General features: G+C 49.2%; 1 protein-coding gene across 2 annotated transcripts in view; it reads left to right on the plus strand.

Annotated features, from left to right (window-relative positions):
• EMC3 (ER membrane protein complex subunit 3) overlaps positions 1 to 20,939 on the plus strand; it is a 43,300-nt gene extending 22,361 nt beyond the window's left edge. For both annotated transcript variants that reach the window (XM_088479533.1, XM_088479534.1), the window contains exons 2-9: positions 2,968 to 3,135; positions 7,157 to 7,214; positions 7,791 to 7,884; positions 8,783 to 8,887; positions 9,124 to 9,205; positions 9,531 to 9,610; positions 12,731 to 12,813; positions 15,882 to 20,939. In XM_088479533.1, the coding sequence (XP_088335659.1) occupies positions 2,981 to 3,135; positions 7,157 to 7,214; positions 7,791 to 7,884; positions 8,783 to 8,887; positions 9,124 to 9,205; positions 9,531 to 9,610; positions 12,731 to 12,813; positions 15,882 to 16,010 (786 nt within the window). In that variant the 5' untranslated portion in view covers positions 2,968 to 2,980 and the 3' untranslated portion in view covers positions 16,011 to 20,939. The remainder of the gene's footprint in view (positions 1 to 2,967; positions 3,136 to 7,156; positions 7,215 to 7,790; positions 7,885 to 8,782; positions 8,888 to 9,123; positions 9,206 to 9,530; positions 9,611 to 12,730; positions 12,814 to 15,881) is intronic.
• Positions 20,940 to 22,305: the final 1,366 nt, after the last annotated feature.

Here is a 22,305-nt window from a genome sequence, read left to right on the forward strand (position 1 = left end):
TTAACTTGTTGATACTTTAGGCTGTCTTGGACCTTCACTCTGGCCTAACCCATATGTCACGGTAAACCTGAATAGGTTCAGTCCGACAGTGTCACAACAGTGACTTCCATCTAGGCAACACTGGTAGTTGGGTGGCAATGTCAGGTATGTCATCCATTCTGACATAGTCCAAGGGTCTTCTCCTGGCCAACTCTGCAGTGTTTATTCCCGGAGCTCTCCATTGGGAAGCGGGCTTCCTCAGCTGTTGCGACGTGCATCCCGGGGACTAGTCTCTTCTCCAAGAGAGGTTTCAACTCCTGGTGAGCAGAGGGGGCCTCCCTGAGGGGATTGATCCTCATGGCCTTCTGACTTGATCACACATTACCGGTGTTACAGTCCAGCTCCAGGAGTACTGAAGCTACCTTCAGTGACTCTTTGTCAGTGAAGTGGTCCTTCCACTTTGTGTACCTGTGTCCTCCGGTCTCCCTTCTTCCTCGAGGTCTTCGGAAGTTTAATTCGAGACGGAGGGGTTTTCCTTCTGGGGGCTCCAGTTCGTCTCAGACATCACTGGTACTGAGATTTTCGGAGTCTCCTCATCGATACTCCGTTCCTACTGCTTCACTATCTGGACCTGTTGTCTCAGGGTCCTTGTTTTTCCCTGGACCTGGATCGTTTGTCTTTGACTGCGCCCCTACTGTGGTCCTAGGGCTTCCCTGGCTCTGTCTTCATTGAGATGTTTAGAGCAGATAGGCCAGACTTTGCTGGGATCTGCCACGGACTGTGGCATACATAATTGTTATGGTATCGTACCTGTCGATACGATCCTCCGGTGTCCAGGATTTTCAGATATTCTGGCATTCCTTCCGGCTGGCTTGGGTTTCACCCTTGGCCTGGCCTTCCTGACAGTGCGGATCTCTACACTGTCGGTATGGTTAAGATATGGAATTGCTCCGCTCTGGTATCCAGTTCATCCTTTGGAGTGTTTTCTGGATTATGCCTCCACTTGTCCTCCCTGGGGAGTTAGTAGTGGTTCTTTGTTCCGTCCGGGGACAGTCAATGGAACCGCTGGTTGTGATAGCCATTACATGGTCTATTGTTTAAGCTCTCTCTCTCTCAGGGTGTTTAAATCAACCAGGAGAGTGTCTGAATTGGGAGCGTTCTCATGTGGCTCCCTCTTCTGGAGGGCATCAGGTCAGGGTGTGAGTTGCTCTCGCCCTGTATTTCTTCTTAGAGTGGTTTTTAGGTTCCATATTATTCTGGAACTTATGGTACGGCCATTCAGTCCCCAGTCTTCTCGGCTGGTGTGGCCTCATTGACTGTGGTCCGGCCTCTTTGGCTTTATATGATCCGTTCAAGTTCCTTATGGTAATCGGACTCCTTATTGGTGGTCTGCGGTTTCTGGTTTTCACAGGAAACGATGGCCGGCCTATAATGAAATGTTGGCTGGATGGCCTCGTATGTCTTCCTCAGGGGCCTACCCATAGGTAGGCATTTCTGTCGTTGAGGCTTGTTTTTTCTCGGGTCATGTAACCCTCGTGGGCGGCTCGTTGTGGCGCCTCGGCTGTTTTGCCTTACTAGGTGTCCACGTGGTCTTCTGTCCAAACCTTTTTTTAAGGTTCTAGGCATTGGTTTCCTTTGCCTCTCAGGATGCTTCCTTTTTGGCGACGGATTCTCCTCTCAGCACAGGAGCGTCCCCACCCTTGGTTGAACTGCTTTGGGACATCCCCAAGGTCAACCCTGTGGACCCCCTATGGACCCTGAAGTAGAAAACAAGAGATATGGTAAGAACTTACCTTTGTTATCTCTGTTTCTACGAAGTCCATAGGGTCCACAGGGCGCCCGCCCTGACGCACCTGGCTTCAAATGGGCTGTGTTACTGGTCACCGGTTTCCCGTCTCCTTTTCTGTGAGTATGGTTTCTTGTGTGTTCCAGTCTTCCTTCTCTCTGTTCCATATTCTCCTCCGGCCTAGGCTGCTTACCAACTGAGGTGCCTGTGGCTCGGGGGCGGGGTATAGAGGAGGACCCAAGTGCATCCTGGGAGCTAAAAGCTTAACTGTGTGGTGCCCATGGATCCTGTTCCAGCTATAACCCCAAGGTCAACCCTGTGGACCCTATGGACTTCGTAGAAACAGAGATAACAAAGGTAAGTTCTTACCATATCTCTTGTTATAATTACACTTTGTGTTATAACACACTTAGTGCTTATAATACACGGCCTATTCCACTCTACCTGCGCCCGGGCCTATTCCACTCTACCTGCGCCCGGGCCTACTCCACTCTACCTGCGCCCGGGCCTACTCCACTCTACCTGCGCCCGGGCCTACTCCACTCTACCTGCGCCCGGGCCTACTCCACTCTACCTGCGCCCGGGCCCACTCCACTCTACCTGCGCCCGGGCCCACTCCACTCTACCTGCGCCCGGGCCCACTCCACTCTACCTGCGCCCGGGCCCACTCCACTCTACCTGCGCCCGGGCCCACTCCACTCTACCTGCGCCCGGGCCCACTCCACTCTACCTGCGCCCGGGCCCACTCCACTCTACCTGCGCCCGGGCCCACTCCACTCTACCTGCGCCCGGGCCCACTCCACTCTACCTGCGCCCGGGCCCACTCCACTCTACCTGCGCCCGGGCCCACTCCACTCTACCTGCGCCCGGGCCCACTCCACTCTACCTGCCCCCGGGCCCACTCCACTCTACCTGCCCCCGGGCCCACTCCACTCTACCTGCCCCCGGGCCCACTCCACTCTACCTGCCCCCGGGCCCACTCCACGCTACCTGCCCCCGGGCCCACTCCACGCTACCTGCCCCCGGGCCCACTCCACGCTACCTGCCCCCGGGCCCATTCCACGCTACCCGCCAGCGGGCCTAAAACTAATAACTCGCTGTGTTTCTTGTACCGTGAATACCAAATTTTGACAATTTCTTCAGAATCAATAGAAAATATGATGTTACCACAATAAATAAGTGTTTTTCTATATTGATCCCAGATTTTCTGCCATCATGACGGAGCCGGAGCTATTGCTGGACTCCAACATCCGCCTGTGGGTCGTCCTTCCCATCGTGTTTATTACTTTCTTTGTGGGCATGATCCGCCATTACGTCTCCATCCTACTGCAGAGCGACAAGAAGCTGACGCAGGAGCAGGTGTCTGACAGGTGGGTGCGCGGCCCCTTCGCCCCTCACTCGCCCCCTCTCCATGTTATTTCACTTCCACCTCTCCTCCTGTCTACGTGTTGTGCTGACCTGGTGATCAGTCTGTGATATGTCCTAGCACTGCGTCTCTATACTATATGTCCTAGCGCTGCGTCTCTATAACAATACACAGAATGCTCCATACCGGGATATGGATGATATGTGTCCTAGCGCTGCGTCTCTATAATAATACACAGAATGCTCCATACCGGGTTATGGATGATATATGTCCTAGCGCTGCGTCTCTATAATAATACACAGAATGCTCTATACCGGGTTATGGATGATATATGTCCTAGCGCTGCGTCTCTATAATAATACACAGAATGCTCTATACCGGGATATGGATGATATGTGTCCTAGCGCTGCGTCTCTATAATAATACACAGAATGCTCCATACCGGGATATGGATGATATGTGTCCTAGCGCTGCGTCTCTATAATAATACACAGAATGCTCCATACCGGGTTATGGATGATATATGTCCTAGCGCTGCGTCTCTATAATAATACACAGAATGCTCTATACCGGGATATGGATGATGTGTGTCCTAGCGCTGCGTCTCTATAATAATACACAGAATGCTCCATACCGGGATATGGATGATATGTGTCCTAGCGCTGCGTCTCTATAATAATACACAGAATGCTCCATACCGGGATATGGATGATATGTGTCCTAGCGCTGCGTGTCTATAATACACAGAATGCTCCATACCGGGATATGGATGATGTATGTCCTAGCGCTGTGTCTCTATAATAATACACAGAATGCTCCATACCGGGATATGGATGATGTATGTCCTAGCGCTGAGTCTCTATAATAATACACAGAATGCTCCATACCGGGATATGGATGATGTATGTCCTAGCGCTGCGTCTCTATAATAATACACAGAATGCTCCATACCGGGATGTGGATGATATATGTCCTAGCGCTGCGTCTCTATAATAATACACAGAATGCTCCATACCGGGATATGGATGATATATGTCCTAGCGCTGCGTCTCTATAATAATACACAGAATGCTCCATACCGGGATATGGATGATATGTGTCCTAGCGCTGCGTCTCTATAATACACAGAATGCTCCATACCGGGATATGGATGATGTATGTCCTAGCGCTGCGTCTCTATAATAATACACAGAGGGCTCCATACCGGGATATGGACGATATATGTCCTAGTGCTGCGTCTCTTTAATAATACGCAGAATGCTCCATACCGGGATATGGATGATGTATGTCCTAGCGCTGCGTCTCTATAATAATACACAGAATGCTCCATACCGGGATATGGATGATGTATGTCCTAGCGCTGCGTCTCTATAATAATACACAGAATGCTCCATACCGGGATATGGATGATGTATGTCCTAGCGCTGCGTCTCTATACTATATGTCCTAGCGCTGCGTCTCTATACTACATGTCCTAGCGCTGCGTCTCTATAATAATACACAGAATGCTCCATACCGGGATATGGATGATGTATGTCCTAGCGCTTTGTCTCTATAATAATACACAGAATGCTCCATACCGGGATATGGGGAGGGAGGGGTAGGGTTAGGCACTTGGGGGGGGGAGCTTAGGTTTAGGCAGTGGGGAAGAGGGGGGTTAGGGTTAGGCACGCACTTAGAGGGGCGATTCGGGTTAGGTACCCCCGGGGGGGGACTTAGGTTTAGGCAGCGGGGAACGGGGGGGGGTTAGGGTTAGGCACCCCTAAGGAGAGTTAGGGGGGTTTGGTTAGTTTTTACTTACCTCAGGACGTTCGGGATTTCCAGCGCTGTCGGGCTGCCGCTGCCGGGAATTGACCCGTGCGGCCGGCGGTATTTCATACTGATTCCTGTATTAATATGCTTTGGATGTCATACCCCCATCAGCCTGTAGAGGTAGCTGTCTGACTGCTGGTGACAGTACTTTAGGTTAGTGACTCTGTATTGCTAGTTCTTCATGCACAATATATAGTTTAATAGATGATCTTTATTGTAGATGTTGATGTTAATCTTGAAACACTGAATAGCAATAATAATTAACCCTTGACTAGATTGTTGTGGGGGAGGGGGGATTAGTACTTGAAGCGCAGCCCAGTGTTGTATATTTATCTGCGAGCTGTCTGTGTGGACACAGGTGCAGGGTGTAATGAGGAGATGGGTGCTTGCCGGGACTAGATGAGGGTTAGGGACAGGTGTATCTGATACTTCTATAGGAGCGTGTGTGGGTGGCGGCACGGAGACCTGTATTATCTATGTAATGATATATATGACGGGATACACATTGTGCAGGACAGCGCTACAGAGTATTCTTATAATACACAGTAATCAACATTAACCTTTATATTATGTATTAATCCCAATAGCAATGGAGTATAAATAGTAACTACAGATCATGTAAAAGACATTAGCGCTAGATACGTGTAACTGTGCAGCGCTGTCTCTTATTGCTAAGTAAGAAATGCGTATCGGTTTATTGTTTACATCCAGCAGCAGAATTGACGTCCACTCCGGACCACCTAGAGCACTGAGATGCATGGCGGACGGGATCCGGCAACTGTACTGTGTGTGTTACTGATAGATATTACTGCTGGCGGGTAGGGTCTCTCCTGGGGATAACACGTGTCCCTGGGACTGGAGAGAGCTCTGTACTGTGTGTGTTACTGATACATATTACTGCTGGCGGGTAGGGTCTCTCCTGGGGATAACACGTGGCCCTGGGACTGGAGAGAGCGCTGTACTGTGTGTGTTACTGATACATATTACTGCTGGCGGGTAGGGTCTCTCCTGGGGATAACACGTGTCCCTGGGACTGGAGAGAGCGCTGTACTGTGTGTGTTACTGATACATATTACAGCTGGCGGGTAGGGTCTCTCCTGGGGATAACACGTGTCCCTGGGACTGGAGACAGCGCTGTACTGTGTGTGTTACTGATACATATTACTGCTGGCGGGTAGGGTCTCTCCTGGGGATAACACGTGTCCCTGGGACTGGAGAGAGCACTGTACTGTGTGTGTTACTGATACATATTACTGCTGGCGGGTAGGGTCTCTCCTGGGGATAACACGTGTCCCTGGGACTGGAGACAACGCTGTACTGTGTGTGTTACTGATACATGTTACTGCTGGCGGGTAGGGTCTCTCCTGGGGATAACACGTGTCCCTGGGACTGGAGAGAGCGCTGTACTGTGTGTGTTACTGATACATATTACTGCTGGCGGGTAGGGTCTCTCCTGGGGATAACACGTCGCCCTGGGACTGGAGAGAGCGCTGTACTGTGTGTGTTACTGATACATATTACTGCTGGCGGGTAGGGTCTCTCCTGGGGATAACACGTGGCCCTGGGACTGGAGAGAGGGCTGTGTGCGTTACTGATACATATTACTGCTGGCGGGTAGGGTCTCTCCTGGGGATAACACGTGTCCCTGGGACTGGAGAGAGGGCTGTGTGTGTTACTGATACATATTACTGCTGGCGGGTATGGTCTCTCCTGGGGATAACACGTGTCCCTGGGACTGGAGAGAGCGCTGTACTGTGTGTTACTGATACATATTACTGCTGGCGGGTAGGGTCTCTCCTAGGGATAACACGTGTCCCTGGGACTGGAGACAGCTCTGTACTGTGTGTGTTACTGATACATGTTACTGCTGGCGGGTAGGGTCTCTCCTTGGGATAACACGTGTCCCTGGGACTGGAGAGAGCGCTGTACTGTGTGTTACTGATACATATTACTGCTGGCGGGTAGGGTCTCTCCTGGGGATAACACGTGTCCCTGGGACTGGAGAGAGCACACTATATAGGAGGTCGGTGGGATTGCTGTGTGTCAGGGACCTTCTGTGGCTTGTGTGTAATAGGGAGGTGGTTTAATCCTGACCGGACACCTTAGTTTCCTCATCTGATCCCACTATAATGTAACTATTGACTATTATGGCATCAGAAAATCCTCTCGGTAATATTATTATATAATGTTCTGTTCTGTCTCCTCTCTACCAGTCAGGTGCTGATTCGCAGCAGGGTTCTTAGAGAAAATGGCAAATACATCCCAAAGCAGGTAAGTCTTAGACAAGGGGAGAGTGACATTGTATTAGGGGTAGGGTGTCCTGTGGCCCTGCGCTGGCTTCTCCAGTGTGTACGTGTGTATTCCGCACACCCATCTAATTACACCGCCCGTCACTATGTCTGGTTTGTGGTTGGGGCTCTAGCCCCCTTCCCCACAAATTGCCATTACAGCTACTAAGGGGATTACCCTTTGTACATGTCAGTGTGACACTGAGAGAAACGCGTTGAATTATCAGCACTGAGATGTGTCCTGATCTCCATCTAGCTCCTAATAATAGAAGGAGAGAATCTGGTTTAGCCAATGACACATTAGTAGAGTATTGGGATGAAATAACTGCCCCCCCCTCATATGCAGGAAACGTCTGTACTGAGGACCTGGGAGTGCAGCCGTTTGTGTGATGACACATTGTCTCTCGCGCGCTGTCTGCCTCTCGCGCGCTGTCTGCCTCTCGCGCGCTGTCTGCCTCTCGCGCATATCAGGATCTGGGCACATCTTGTGACTGGAGGCGTTTGTGCCGTCGCTGAGTAATTCTGCTACACGCGTCTCACTACCTCTTTTCCCTTCCAGTCCTTTCTCATGAGGAAGTTCTTCTTTAACAACTCAGAAGATGGATTTTTTAAGAAGACGAAGAGGAAAGTGGTTCCTCCATCTCCAATGACGGGTACAGAATACTTTCTCTCCTGTGTCCTTATTATTAGAACTTTCTGTAACGCCCCCTATTTCCTGCCGCAGTGCAAACCGCAGCAATGCTCACTGGTACTCTCTCTGCGCCACCACCAGCCCCCACACGGCATGCCATTACATTAGTGACATCACAGAGCCCCTTTGTAGTGATGTCACTAGTTCCTGGTTGTGCATGTAATGTGGCTGGCATGGGTGCAGCTGATAAAATAATTAGATATATACTACATAACTGAATGTATATTGTATTTGTTATGCTAGATACTTAATAAATAAATATATATATATATACACACACACATTGTAGAATAGGACTGTAGACTGTAATTAGGATATTGACGTCCACAGCACCGCAGCGATCTGCTGCCTAGGCTGTGTAATAAGTTCTGTCCCTATAGTACATATATCCCCTATATACATTATTACCTGTCTTCTGTACAGGACTCTGCTTATGTCTGTCCAGCTCTATTACACTGCGATGGTTCTGTCCCTATAGTACATATATCCCCTATATACATTATTACACTGCGATGGTTCTGTCCCTATAGTACATATATCCCCTATATACATTATTACACTGCGATGGTTCTGTCCCTATAGTACATATATCCTGTATATACATTATTACACTGCGATGGTTCTGTCCCTATAGTACATATATCCCCTATATACATTATTACACTGCGATGGTTCTGTCCCTATAGTAAATATATCCTGTATATACATTATTACACTGCGATGGTTCTGTCCCTATAGTACATATATCCCCTATATACATTATTACACTGCGATGGTTCTGTCCCTATAGTACATATATCCCCTATATACATTATTACACTGTGATGGTTCTGTTCTGAACGTGTTCTTCTCTTTTGCAGATCCCACAATGTTAACAGATATGATGAAGGGGAACGTGACCAACGTGTTACCTATGATCCTCATTGGGGGCTGGATCAATATGACCTTCTCAGGATTTGTGACCAGTAAGAAAGTTTTACACTGAAATTATCATTAAGATTCATAGCGGCAGAATATTCTGTTGCGCTTACTCGGATGTAGATAACTTGCAGTAACAAGAATGATCTGGCGTTATGTGATCTGGCGTTATGTGATCTGGCGTTATGTGATCTGGCGTTATGTGATCTGGCATTATGTGATCTGGTATTATGTGATCTGGTATTATGTCTAACAGTCTAACCAGCTGCTCTCTGTGTTTAAGCTAAAGTACCATTTCCCCTGACTCTGCGCTTCAAGCCCATGTTACAGCAGGGAATCGAGCTTCTGTCTCTTGACGCTTCCTGGTAAGTGGACTCATGGGAGGGAGAAGGTCTGTGCCGGGTTTAGAGATCCGCAGGAGGGAGAAAATGTTCTAGATATTCTACAGAATTAGCTCATGTCAGCACAACGCCTCGTGAACTGCCTGCCACTCCCACTGCCGCGCTCTGCCACCCTCTGCGTCCCTCTGCTGCCGCCACGCTCTGCGTCCCACCACCTGTCCAGTCAGACCATCATCACCAGTGCGCGCTATCTGTACTTTTCGGCATAATGTGTTTTGTGATACTAGCACTGTCACTGAGTAGGTGCCGCGGTGTCACGTAACTGCTGTCTCCTTCATGTCTCTCTCAGGGTGAGTTCCGCCTCCTGGTACTTCCTCAATGTGTTCGGCTTGAGAAGCATCTACTCTCTGATTTTAGGCCAGGATAATGGTAAGAAACATCTACTCTCTGATCTTAGGCCAGGATAATGGTAAGAAGCTTCTCCACTCTCTGATCTTAGGCCAGGATAATGGTAAGAAGCTTCTCCACTCTCTGATCCTAGGCCAGGATAATGGTAAGAAGCTTCTCCACTCTCTGATCTTAGGCCAGGATAATGGTAAGAAGCTTCTCCACTCTCTGATCTTAGGCCAGGATAATGGTAAGAAGCTTCTCCACTCTCTGATCTTAGGCCTGGATAATGGTAAGAAGCTTCTATTCTCTGATCTTAGGCCGGGATAATGGTAAGAAACATCTACTCTCTGATCTTAGGCCAGGGAACGCCTACCGTCTGAAGCCGGCCCCACTGACATCAGTAGTGATGTCAGTGGGAGTGATTTTGGCTCTGATAGAGCCAAAATCACTCCTGGGCTTGCGGCAGCGAGACCCTACCGCAGGGTCTCCGTCGCAAGCCCGGTGGTCGCGATGGTCTTGACCATGGCGACCATCTTTTTGGCCGCTCGCATATGCTGTGGGTGGTCACCCACAGCTATGCGAGCGGCCAGGAGGCCGCTCCATTTCCATGTAGGAGGGCCCTGATTCAGAGCGAGCGCTCTGGTCAGAGTGTCCGGCTCTGAATTAGACGCTTCTTACCACTATCCTGGCTTAAGATCAGAGGGCCTTTTTTTTTTTTTCAAATAGATCTTTATTGAAGTTATGAGTGTTACAAAAAAGCAAGCGAAATAATACATACAAAGTACAGTGATAATATATAAAGTTGGCCTAATTTGTTGAACCCTGTGTTTAGACAAGGAGTAAAGCTGCGTACACACCTGAAAGCTATATCTGCAGATGATGGTGCTTTATACACACTGACCAACCATCATCTAGCAGGAGGTTGTCGCGTCTCCCTTCCCGGCGCCCTCTGCAGCAAGTGTACGGGCAGTTGGCTGACCACCCATGCACGCAGCACAATGCACCAATATATATGCAGATATATTGCCCATCGGCTGTACAGCACAGACATATCGCTGGTACACACTCGCCGACGCACACACAATGTATTGGCCGATGAGTTGAATGGCCGATATATCGGTCAGTGTGTACCCAACATTAGAGTCACAAAAGTCCAATGAGATGTATGAAGTGAACGAACACATCCGCATTGTATAAAGTTCAACAAAACGCAGCGAGAGCTCAGTGTAGAGTCCTGAGCGTGATCACAGCAAGGTAACGGCAATTGTCAGGGATCAGATAGTGCTGTAAGGATGAGGCCCACGCTGATCATCAGGGAAATATGCTCGCTGCACCCCACCCCCAAGACCATAATGCACTAGGAGGACCACCAACCACCATTCATAGCATTACACAAGGGACTACGGATCTGCAATTGTATAGCTGCATACAAGGTCCTTATATAAGGTTTTTGTTCCTTATCTAATGTAACCATCACCCATTCCATCCGGGATAGATGATAATAATATAGCTTCATGGTGCAGCCACTCTTGTAAGATGGATTTACGTTCTGCCACACTAATCCCCACTAACTGTCTGCTGCCCCTAGTGCACAGGTTCTCAAGCTTGGTCCCAAACAGTGCATGTTTTCCAGGTCTCCTCACAGAATCACAAGTCAAATATTTATATCCACCTGTGGATCTTTTAAAATGTGTCAGTGAGTAATGAGTACACCTGTGCACCTGCTGGGTGACCTGAGAAATGTCAGTGAGTAATGAGTACACCTGTGCACCTGCCGGGTGACCTGGGAAATGTGTCAGTGAGTAATGATTATACCTGTGCACCTGCTGGGAGACCTGGGAAATGTGTCAGTGAGTAATGAATACACCTGTGCTCCTGCTGTGTGACCTGGGAAATGTGTCAGTGAGTAATGAATACACCTGTGCTCCTGCTGGGTGACCTGGGAAATGTGTCAGTGAGTAATGAATACACCTGTGCCCCTGCTGGGTGACCTGGGAAATGTGTCAGTGAGTAATGACTGCACCTGTGCACCTGCTGGGAGACCTGGGAAATGTGTCAGTGAGTAATGAGTACACCTGTGCACCTGCTGGGTGACCTGGGAAATGTGTCAGTGAGTAATGAATACACCTGTGCACATGCTGGGTGACCTGGGAAATGTGTCAGTGAGTAATGAGTACACCTGTGCACCTGCTGGGTGACCTGGGAAATGTCAGTGAGTAATGATTACACCTGTGCTCCTGCTGGTAGACCTGGGAAATGTATCAGTGAGTAATGATTACACCTGTGCTCCTGCTGGGTGACCTGGGAAATGTGTCAGTGAGTAATGAATACACCTGTGCTCCTGCTGTGTGACCTGGGAAATGTGTCAGTGAGTAATGAATACACCTGTGCTCCTGCTGTGTGACCTGCAAAACATAAACTGTTTGGGGTCCTGAGGACCGAGTTTGAGAGCCATTGTCCTAGAGATCCGCAACTCCCGCTGCAAAATGCCCAAAATGTCCCGCTCTGGAGTTAATGGGCGCTAGCTTACAGGGGCGCGTGTGATTTAATTACAAGACAATAGACAATGAGATAGGTCAGCTGGGGGATTGGCCGCTTTTCCCCTGGACGGTCTTATAATCTTACAGCTGTCACATAGTGCAGGTAACAAGGTAAATATCCGGGACAGGTGTGCAGAACTAATGTTACAGGTGTTACAGGAGGCACGGGACAGCTATAACTATATCACAGGGACACTGAGCGTGTGGGGGCATCACCCAGACATGGTGACTGTACATATACCCCCAATATATGGTGACTGTACATATACCCCCAGTACATGGTGACTGTACATATACCCCCAATACATGGTGACTGTACATATACCCCCAGGACATGGTGACTGTACATATACCCCCAGGACATGGTGACTGTACATATACCCCCAATACATGGTGACTGTACATATACCCCCAGGACATGGCAGGTGGGGACTCAAACACGACTTCATCAGTTATACCTGTACCAGACATTTCATTCAAATACATTTTTATAATAATAGTAATAATATTGTATCATCTGTGTTTTGTCTTATTACTCAGGTGTTATGGTTTTGAACATCACATATTGTATTTCCCCACATTATTGTCCTATCTATAACACGCGTGTTCCATGTACCAGCTGCAGATCAGTCCCGTGTGATGCAGGAGCAGATGACTGGCGCAGCCATGGCAATGCCAGCCGATACCAACAAGGCTTTTAAGGTAAATTTATACATTTATAAATTATATCGCTGTTATACCATCGCTGTGTGACGTCTCCATGTGTCACATACAGTGTTATATACACAGGACGTCACCGGTATAAATTTCTCCTGTTATACCATCGCTGTGTGATGTCTCCATGTCACATACAGTGTTATACACACAGGACGTCACCGGTATAAATTTCTCCTGTTATACCATCGCTGTGTGATGTCTCCATGTCACATACAGTGTTATATACACAGGACGTCACCGGTATAAATTTCTCCTGTTATACCATCGCTGTGTGATGTCTCCATGTGTCACATACAGTGTTATATACACACAGGACGTCACAGGTATAAATGTCTCCTGTTATACCATCGCTGTGTGATGTCTCCTGTTATACCATCGCTGTGTGACGTCTCCTGTTATACCATCGCTGTGTGACGTCTCCATGTGTCACATACAGTGTTATACACACAGGACGTCACAGGTATAAATGTCTCCTGTTATACCATCGCTGTGTGATGTCTCCATGTGTCACATACAGTGTTATATACACACAGGACGTCACAGGTATAAATGTCTCCTGTTATACCATCGCTGTGTGATGTCTCCTGTTATACCATCGCTGTGTGATGTCTCCATGTGTCACATACAGTGTTATATATACAGGACGTCACAGGTATAAATGTCTCCTGTTATACCATCGCTGTGTGACGTCTCCATGTGTCACATACAGTGTTATATACACACAGGACGTCACAGGTATAAATGTCTCCTGTTATACCATCGCTGTGTGACGTCTCCTGTTATACCATCGCTGTGTGATGTCTCCATGTGTCACATACAATGTTATATATACAGGACGTCACAGGTATAAATGTCTCTTGTTATACCATCGCTGTGTGATGTCTCCTGTTATACCATCGCTGTGTGACGTCTCCATGTGTCACATACAGTGTTATATACACACAGGACGTCACAGGTATAAATGTCTCCTGTTATACCATCGCTGTGTGATGTCTCCATGTGTCACATACAGTGTTCTATACACACAGGACGTCACAGGTATAAATGTCTCCTGTTACAGTCAGGTCCATAAATATTGGGACATTGACAGAATTTTCATATTTTGGCCTCTATTCACCACCACAATGGCTTTGAAATGAAACAAACAAGATGTGATTTACCTGCAGACTATCAGATTTAATTTGAGGGTAATTACATCCAAATCAGGTGAACGGTGTAGGAATTACAATAGTTTCTATATGTGCCTCCCACTTTTTAAGGGGCCAAAAGTAATGGGACAAACGAAACAATCCTAAATCTAACTTTCACTTTTTAATACTTTGTTGCAAATCCTTTGCCGGCAATTACAGCCTGAAGTCTGGAACACATAGACATCACCAGACGCTGGGTTTCATCCCTGGTGATGCTCTGCCAGGCCTCTACTGCAAATGTCTTCAGTTCCTGCTTGTTCTTGGGGCATTTTCCCTTCAGTATTGTCTTCATCAAGTGAAATGCATGCTCAATCGGATCCAGGTCAGGGGATTGACTTGGCCATTGCATAACATTCCACTTTTTAGCCATAAAAAACTCTGGTTGCTTTTGCAGTATGCTTCGGGTCATTGTCCAAGTGCACTGTGAAGCGCCGTCCAATGAGTTCTGAAGCATTTGACTGAATATGAGCATATAATATTGCCCGAAACCATTCAGAATTCATTCTGCTGCTTTTGTCAGCAGTCACATCATCAATAAATACAAGGCAACCAGTTCCATTGGCAGCCATACATGCCCACGCCACAACACTACCACCACCATGCTTCACTGATGAGGTGGTATGTTTTGGATCATGAGCAGTTCCTTTCCTTTCCTTCTCTTCTCTTCCCATCACTCTGGTACAAGTTGATCTTTGTCTCATCTGTCCATAGGATGTTGTTCCAGAACTGTAATGGCTTTTTTAGATGTTGTTTGGCAAACTCTAATCTGGTCTTCCTGTTTTTGTGGATCACCAATGGTTTGCATCTTGTGGTGAACCCTCTATATTCACTCTTGTGAAGTCTTCTCTTGATTGTTGACTTTGACACATATACACCTACCTCCTGGAGAGTGTTCTTGATTTGGCCAACTGTTGTGAAGGGGTTTTTCTTCACCAGGGAAATAATTCTTTTGTCATCCACCACAGTTGTTTTCCGTGGTCTTCCGGGTCTTTTGGTGTTGCTGAGCTCTCCGGTGCGTTCTTTCTTTTTAAGAATGTTCCAGACAGTTGATTTGGCCACACCTAATGTTTTTGCTATCGCTCTGATGGGTTGTTTTGACTTTTCAGCCTAATGATGGCTTTCTTCACTGATAGTGACAGCTCTTTGGATCTCATATTGAAAGTTGACAGCAACTGATTCCAAATGCAAATGTCACACCTAGAATCAACTCCAGACCTTTTACCTGCTTAATTGATAAAGAAATAACGAGGGAATAGCCCACACCTGTCCATGAAATAGCTTTTGAGTTGATAGTCCCATTACTTTTGGCCCCTTAAAAAGTGGGAGGCACATATAGAAACTGTTGTAATTCCTACACCGTTCACCCGATTTGGATGTAATTACCCTTAAATTAAGTCTGAAATTCTGCAGGTAAATCACATCTTGTTTGTTTCATTTCAAAACCATTGTGGTGGTGAATAGAGGCCAAAATCTGAAAATTCTGTCAATGTCCCAATATTTATGGACCTGACTGTATACCATCGCTGTGTGACGTCTCCATGTGTCACATACAGTGTTATATATACACACAGGACGTCACAGGTATAAATGTCTCCTGTTATACCATCGCTGTGTGACGTCTCCATGTGTCACATACAGTGTTATATACACACAGGACGTCACAGGTATAAATGTCTCCTGTTATACCATTGCTGTGTGATGTCTCCATGTGTCACATACGGTGTTATATACCTGCGACGTCCTGTGTGTATATGCTCGGGGCAGCAAGCATTAGTAGTCGCACAGTGGTTATACCTATGATCAGGGTCGTTTATGTTCTGTGCCCCACGCAGTAACCTTCCCTTCCTGTCTCTCTCTAACCAGACAGAGTGGGAGGCCCTGGAGCTGACGGACCATCAGTGGGCCTTGGATGACCTGGAGGAAGAGCTGATGGGGTCTGACCTGAACTTTGAGGGAATGTTCAAGAAAGAGCTGCAGACCTCCATATTCTAAAACTTGGCCTCAGAGCTTACATTCATCTGTTTACCAGACCCTGATACCCGCTTCACCTTCCAGGCACCTGGAATAATCCTGTGTACTATAGTGGTCAGAGCTTAGTAACAATACAGCTGGTTAGATGTGTTTATTCCCTGGTAGCTATTCGGTTCTGTCACTATGGAATGAACAGGACGTTGGGCCCAGCGTTACTGCGAAACAGAATGTCAGTAGGAAGTAGCCGGTTATCACCCTGGTGCCATATTGTGCCCGTCCTCCCTACACACAGTAAGGAACGATCCGGAGGGCATTAGTATAGTGGGCGTCAGGTTTATCTAAGTTGCATCAGTGGTTCAGTTTTATTTAATAATTATTTTATTGTAACGTATAAATTGTAATGTATAATTGATGGCATTATTCTCCTTAAACAAATCTAACAAAGGAAACTGAAGATATTTTGGAAATAATAAATGCTGATATGTTCTCAGCACCCGGCAGATCAGTACATGTCTGAACACTTTCTCTTTCTGCCGTCGTGGCTCACAGACGGTTCTGCTCCTCCCCTATGAGTCAGGACACTCCCCTGTATTCCTCTGCACCTCCCCTATGAGTCAGGACACTCCCCTATATCACTCTGCTCCTCCCCTATGAGTCAGGACACTCCCCTGTATTCCTCTGTTCCTCTCTTATGAGTCAGGACACTCCCCTGTATTCCTCTGCTCCTCCCTTATGAGTCAAGACACTCCCCTGTGTTCCTCTGCTCCTCCCCTCTGTCAGGACACTCCCCAATATTCCTCTGCTCCTCTCCTGAGTCAGGACACTCCCCAATATTCCTCTGCTCCTCCCCTATGTGTCAGGACACTCCCCTATATTCCTCTGCTCCTCCTCTATGAGTCAAGACACTCCTCTGTATCCATCTGCTCCTCCCCCTATGTCAGGACACTCCCCTATATCCCTCTGCTCCTCCCCTATTAGGACACTCCCCAATATTCCTCTGCTCCTCTCCTATGAGTCAGGACACTCCCCAATATTCCTCTGCTCCTCTCCTATGAGTCAGGACACTCCCCTATATTCCTCTGCTCCTCTCCTATGTGTCAGGATGCTCTCCTATATTCTTTTCCTCTACTCCTCCCTTATGAGTCAGGACACTCCCCTATATTCCTCTGCTCCTCCTTTACTAGTCAGGACGCTCCCCTATATTCCTCTGCTCCTCCTTTACTAGTCAGGACGCTCCCCTGTATTCCTCTGTTCCTCTCCCTATCAGGACACTCCCCTGTATTCCTCTGCTCCTCCCCTATGAGTCAGGACACTCCCCTGTGTTCCTCTGCTCCTCCTTTACTAGTCAGGACGCTCCCCTATATTCCTCTGCTCCTCCTTTACTAGTCAGGACGCTCCCCTATATTCCTCTGCTCCTCCTTTACTAGTCAGGACGCTCCCCTGTATTCCTCTGTTCCTCTCCCTATCAGGACACTCCCCTGTATTCCTCTGCTCCTCCCCTATGAGTCAGGACACTCCCCTGTGTTCCTCTGCTCCTCCCCTATGAGTCAGGACACTCCCCTATGTCCCGCCCCCCTGGTATCTAGATTCTGGTACATATGGTTGCCTAGGATGACTGGCGGATGTTACTACTGTAAACTCTGCAGCATTTAGAGGACCTTGTCCTTGGCTCAGTCTATAAACTGGTTTTTCTTCCACTACTTGTGTGGGACCCCAAGGATGATGCAACTGTATCATCCCTGGAACACAGATTAATTCCATTACTGTTGTGAGCGGTGGAGGAACCTCTCAGGGGCTCAGTCACATATAAATCTATGGTAACTCTTATAGCGGGGAGCAGAGGGTTATGTCGGTGAGCTGGTACCCGGCCTCCTAGCGGGCAGAGCAGGACCCTTCTCTCGGGGGCTCAGTCACATATAAATCTATGGTAATTCTCTCCTGTAGCGGGGAGCAGAGGGTTATGTGGGCGAGCTGGTACCCGGCCTCCTAGCGGGCAGAGCAGGACCCTTCTCTCGGGGGCTCAGTCACATATAAATCTATGGTAATTCTCTCCTGTAGCGGGGAGCAGAGGGTTATGTGGGCGAGCTGGTACCCGGCCTCCTAGCGGGCAGAGCAGGACCCTTCTCTCGGGGGCTCAGTCACATATAAATCTATGGTAATTCTCTCCTGTAGCGGGGAGCAGAGGGTTATGTGGGCGAGCTGGTACCCGGCCTCCTAGCGGGCAGAGCAGGACCCTTCTCTCGGGGGCTCAGTCACATGTAAATCTATGGTAGTTCTCTCCTGTAGCGGGGAGCAGAGGGTTATGTGGGCGAGCTGGTACCCGGCCTCCTAGCGGGCAGAGCAGGACCCTTCTCTCAGGGGCTCAGTCACATATAAATCTATGGTAGTTCTCTCCTGTAGCGGGGAGCAGAGGGTTATGTGGGCGAGCTGGTACCCGGCCTCCTAGCGGGCAGAGCAGGACCCTTCTCTCAGGGGCTCAGTCACATATAAATCTATGGTAATTCTCTCCTGTAGCGAGCGGGGAGCAGAGGGTTATGTGGGCGAGCTGGTACCCGGCCTCCTAGCGGGCAGAGCAGGACCCTTCTCTCAGGGGCTCAGTCACATATAAATCTATGGTAATTCTCTCCTGTAGCGGGGAGCAGAGGGTTATGTGGGCGAGCTGGTACCCGGCCTCCTAGCGGGCAGAGCAGGACCCTTCTCTCGGGGGCTCAGTCACATATAAATCTATGGTAATTCTCTCCTGTAGCGGGGAGCAGAGGGTTATGTGGGCGAGCTGGTACCCGGCCTCCTAGCGGGCAGAGCAGGACCCTTCTCTCGGGGGCTCAGTCACATATAAATCTATGGTAATTCTCTCCTGTAGCGGGGAGCAGAGGGTTATGTGGGCGAGCTGGTACCCGGCCTCCTAGCGGGCAGAGCAGGACCCTTCTCTCGGGGGCTCAGTCACATATAAATCTATGGTAATTCTCTCCTGTAGCGGGGAGCAGAGGGTTATGTGGGCGAGCTGGTACCCGGCCTCCTAGCGGGCAGAGCAGGACCCTTCTCTCGGGGGCTCAGTCACATATAAATCTATGGTAATTCTCTCCTGTAGCGGGGAGCAGAGGGTTATGTGGGCGAGCTGGTACCCGGCCTCCTAGCGGGCAGAGCAGGACCCTTCTCTCGGGGGCTCAGTCACATATAAATCTATGGTAATTCTCTCCTGTAGCGGGGAGCAGAGGGTTATGTGGGCGAGCTGGTACCCGGCCTCCTAGCGGGCAGAGCAGGACCCTTCTCTCGGGGGCTCAGTCACATGTAAATCTATGGTAGTTCTCTCCTGTAGCGGGGAGCAGAGGGTTATGTGGGCGAGCTGGTACCCGGCCTCCTAGCGGGCAGAGCAGGACCCTTCTCTCGGGGGCTCAGTCACATGTAAATCTATGGTAGTTCTCTCCTGTAGCGGGGAGCAGAGGGTTATGTGGGCGAGCTGGTACCCGGCCTCCTAGCGGGCAGAGCAGGACCCTTCTCTCAGGGGCTCAGTCACATATAAATCTATGGTAGTTCTCTCCTGTAGCGGGGAGCAGAGGGTTATGTGGGCGAGCTGGTACCCGGCCTCCTAGCGGGCAGAGCAGGACCCTTCTCTCAGGGGCTCAGTCACATATAAATCTATGGTAGTTCTCTCCTGTAGCGGGGAGCAGAGGGTTATGTGGGCGAGCTGGTACCCGGCCTCCTAGCGGGCAGAGCAGGACCCTTCTCTCAGGGGCTCAGTCACATATAAATCTATGGTAATTCTCTCCTGTAGCGAGCGGGGAGCAGAGGGTTATGTGGGCGAGCTGGTACCCGGCCTCCTAGCGGGCAGAGCAGGACCCTTCTCTCAGGGGCTCAGTCACATATAAATCTATGGTAGTTCTCTCCTGTAGCGGGGAGCAGAGGGTTATGTGGGCGAGCTGGTACCCGGCCTCCTAGCGGGCAGAGCAGGACCCTTCTCTCAGGGGCTCAGTCACATATAAATCTATGGTAATTCTCTCCTGTAGCGAGCGGGGAGCAGAGGGTTATGTGGGCGAGCTGGTACCCGGCCTCCTAGCGGGCAGAGCAGGACCCTTCTCTCGGGGGCTCAGTCACATATAAATCTATGGTAATTCTCTCCTGTAGCGGGGAGCAGAGGGTTATGTGGGCGAGCTGGTACCCGGCCTCCTAGCGGGCAGAGCAGGACCCTTCTCTCAGGGGCTCAGTCACATATAAATCTATGGTAGTTCTCTCCTGTAGCGGGGAGCAGAGGGTTATGTGGGCGAGCTGGTACCCGGCCTCCTAGCGGGCAGAGCAGGACCCTTCTCTCAGGGGCTCAGTCACATATAAATCTATGGTAATTCTCTCCTGTAGCGAGCGGGGAGCAGAGGGTTATGTGGGCGAGCTGGTACCCGGCCTCCTAGCGGGCAGAGCAGGACCCTTCTCTCGGGGGCTCAGTCACATATAAATCTATGGTAATTCTCTCCTGTAGCGGGGAGCAGAGGGTTATGTGGGCGAGCTGGTACCCGGCCTCCTAGCGGGCAGAGCAGGACCCTTCTCTCAGGGGCTCAGTCACATATAAATCTATGGTAATTCTCTCCTGTAGCGAGCGGGGAGCAGAGGGTTATGTGGGCGAGCTGGTACCCGGCCTCCTAGCGGGCAGAGCAGGACCCTTTTCTACGTCTCCCGACTGCAGAAGGGATAAAGCGTTTTGCCAGTAAGGAGAGCAGTTCCCTGTGTCTGTGTATTAGACGTGTCCCGTCTTTCCCGTTATATAATCTATGTGGGTCTGTTATATATAGTATCTATATATTTATCGTCACCTGTTATGTTTATTTAATTACAGATCACATTGTTTTAACGTAAGTTTATTACATGTCAGCTTGTTTTTCAATGAAAATGCTTCCTCTCGTTTCTCTCGGCGCAGTTCCTCGCTGGCCTCGTTTTTCGCATTAATCACCACGATCGTTTCTATGTTTCCGAGCTGCGCCGGATTTGCCTCCAGCCGCTTTATTTTTATTTTATGGCTGTAGATGGGGAAAAACACACAAATATCCCTTTTCTTTCATTTTCCTATAACATAATTATTACAGACCCATAAACCGTTTCATCAGTGTCTCAGGTTTATTTAATAATTCTTTTATTGTAACGTAATAAATATAACATCCCAGAAGGTATGCGTTAGGCATCCCGGCGGTCTACATACCGACACCAGTCAGAATCCCGGACCCGGCATCCCGACCACCAGGATACCGACGGTAAGTAGTGGGATGAGGGGGAGGGGGGTTAGGTTTAGGGCGCAGGGAGGGGGGGGGGGGGGGTGGGTTAGGTGTAGTCACATAAGGGAGAGGTTAGGATCAGGCACCAGGGTGGGAGGGTTAGCATACCGATGTCAGTATGTTAAACCTGTCGGGATCCAGGCGTCGGGAACTGACCGTCTGGATCCCATCTGACGGTATTACAGACACCCCCAGTGGTAGATGACGGTATTACATACTGATTCCCACCAGCAGCCCTGATCATGACGGTCTCACAGACACCCCCAGTGGTAGATGACGGTATTACATACTGATTCCCACCAGCAGCCCTGATCATGACGGTCTCACAGACACCCCCAGTGGTAGATGACGGTATTACATACTGATTCCCACCAGCAGCCCTGATCATGACGGTCTCACAGACACCCCCAGTGGTAGATGACGGTATTACATACTGATGCCTACCAGCAGCCCTGAACATGACTGTCTCACAGACACCCCCAGTGGTAGATGACTGTATTACATACTGATTCCCCCCAGCAGCCCTGATCATGACTGTCTCACAGACACCCCCAGTGGTAGATGACGGTATTACATACTGATTCCCACCAGCAGCCCTGATCATGACTGTCTCACAGACACCCCCAGTGGTAGATGACGGTATTACATACTGATTCCCACCAGCAGCCCTGATCATGACTGTCTCACAGACACCCCTAGTGATAGATGACGGTATTACATACCGATTCCCACCAGCAGCCCTGATCATGACTTTCTCACAGACACCCCCAGTGGTAGATGACGGTATTACATACTGATTCCCACCAGCAGCCCTGAACATGACGGTCTCACAGACACCCCCAGTGGTAGATGGGGGTATTACATATTCTGAGCACTGACCTAACCTCTGGATAACAGCCTGCAGTGCTAGTGCAGCCCAGGAAGCCCGTGTGCGCTGCACAGAGTGTAGGTTTGTCCCCCTTCATGTTGTGCTGCAATGTGCCTTGTAATGTCACAGGCAGTAGTTTAATGTGTGCGGTCTGCAGAATATAGGGGGCTGAAAGCTGATTGCTTGGACTTAT

Source organism: Taudactylus pleione, unplaced genomic scaffold (assembly GCF_031769625.1).
Source record: "Taudactylus pleione unplaced genomic scaffold, aTauple2 ptg000239l, whole genome shotgun sequence".
Classification (NCBI taxonomy): domain Eukaryota; kingdom Metazoa; phylum Chordata; class Amphibia; order Anura; family Myobatrachidae; genus Taudactylus; species Taudactylus pleione.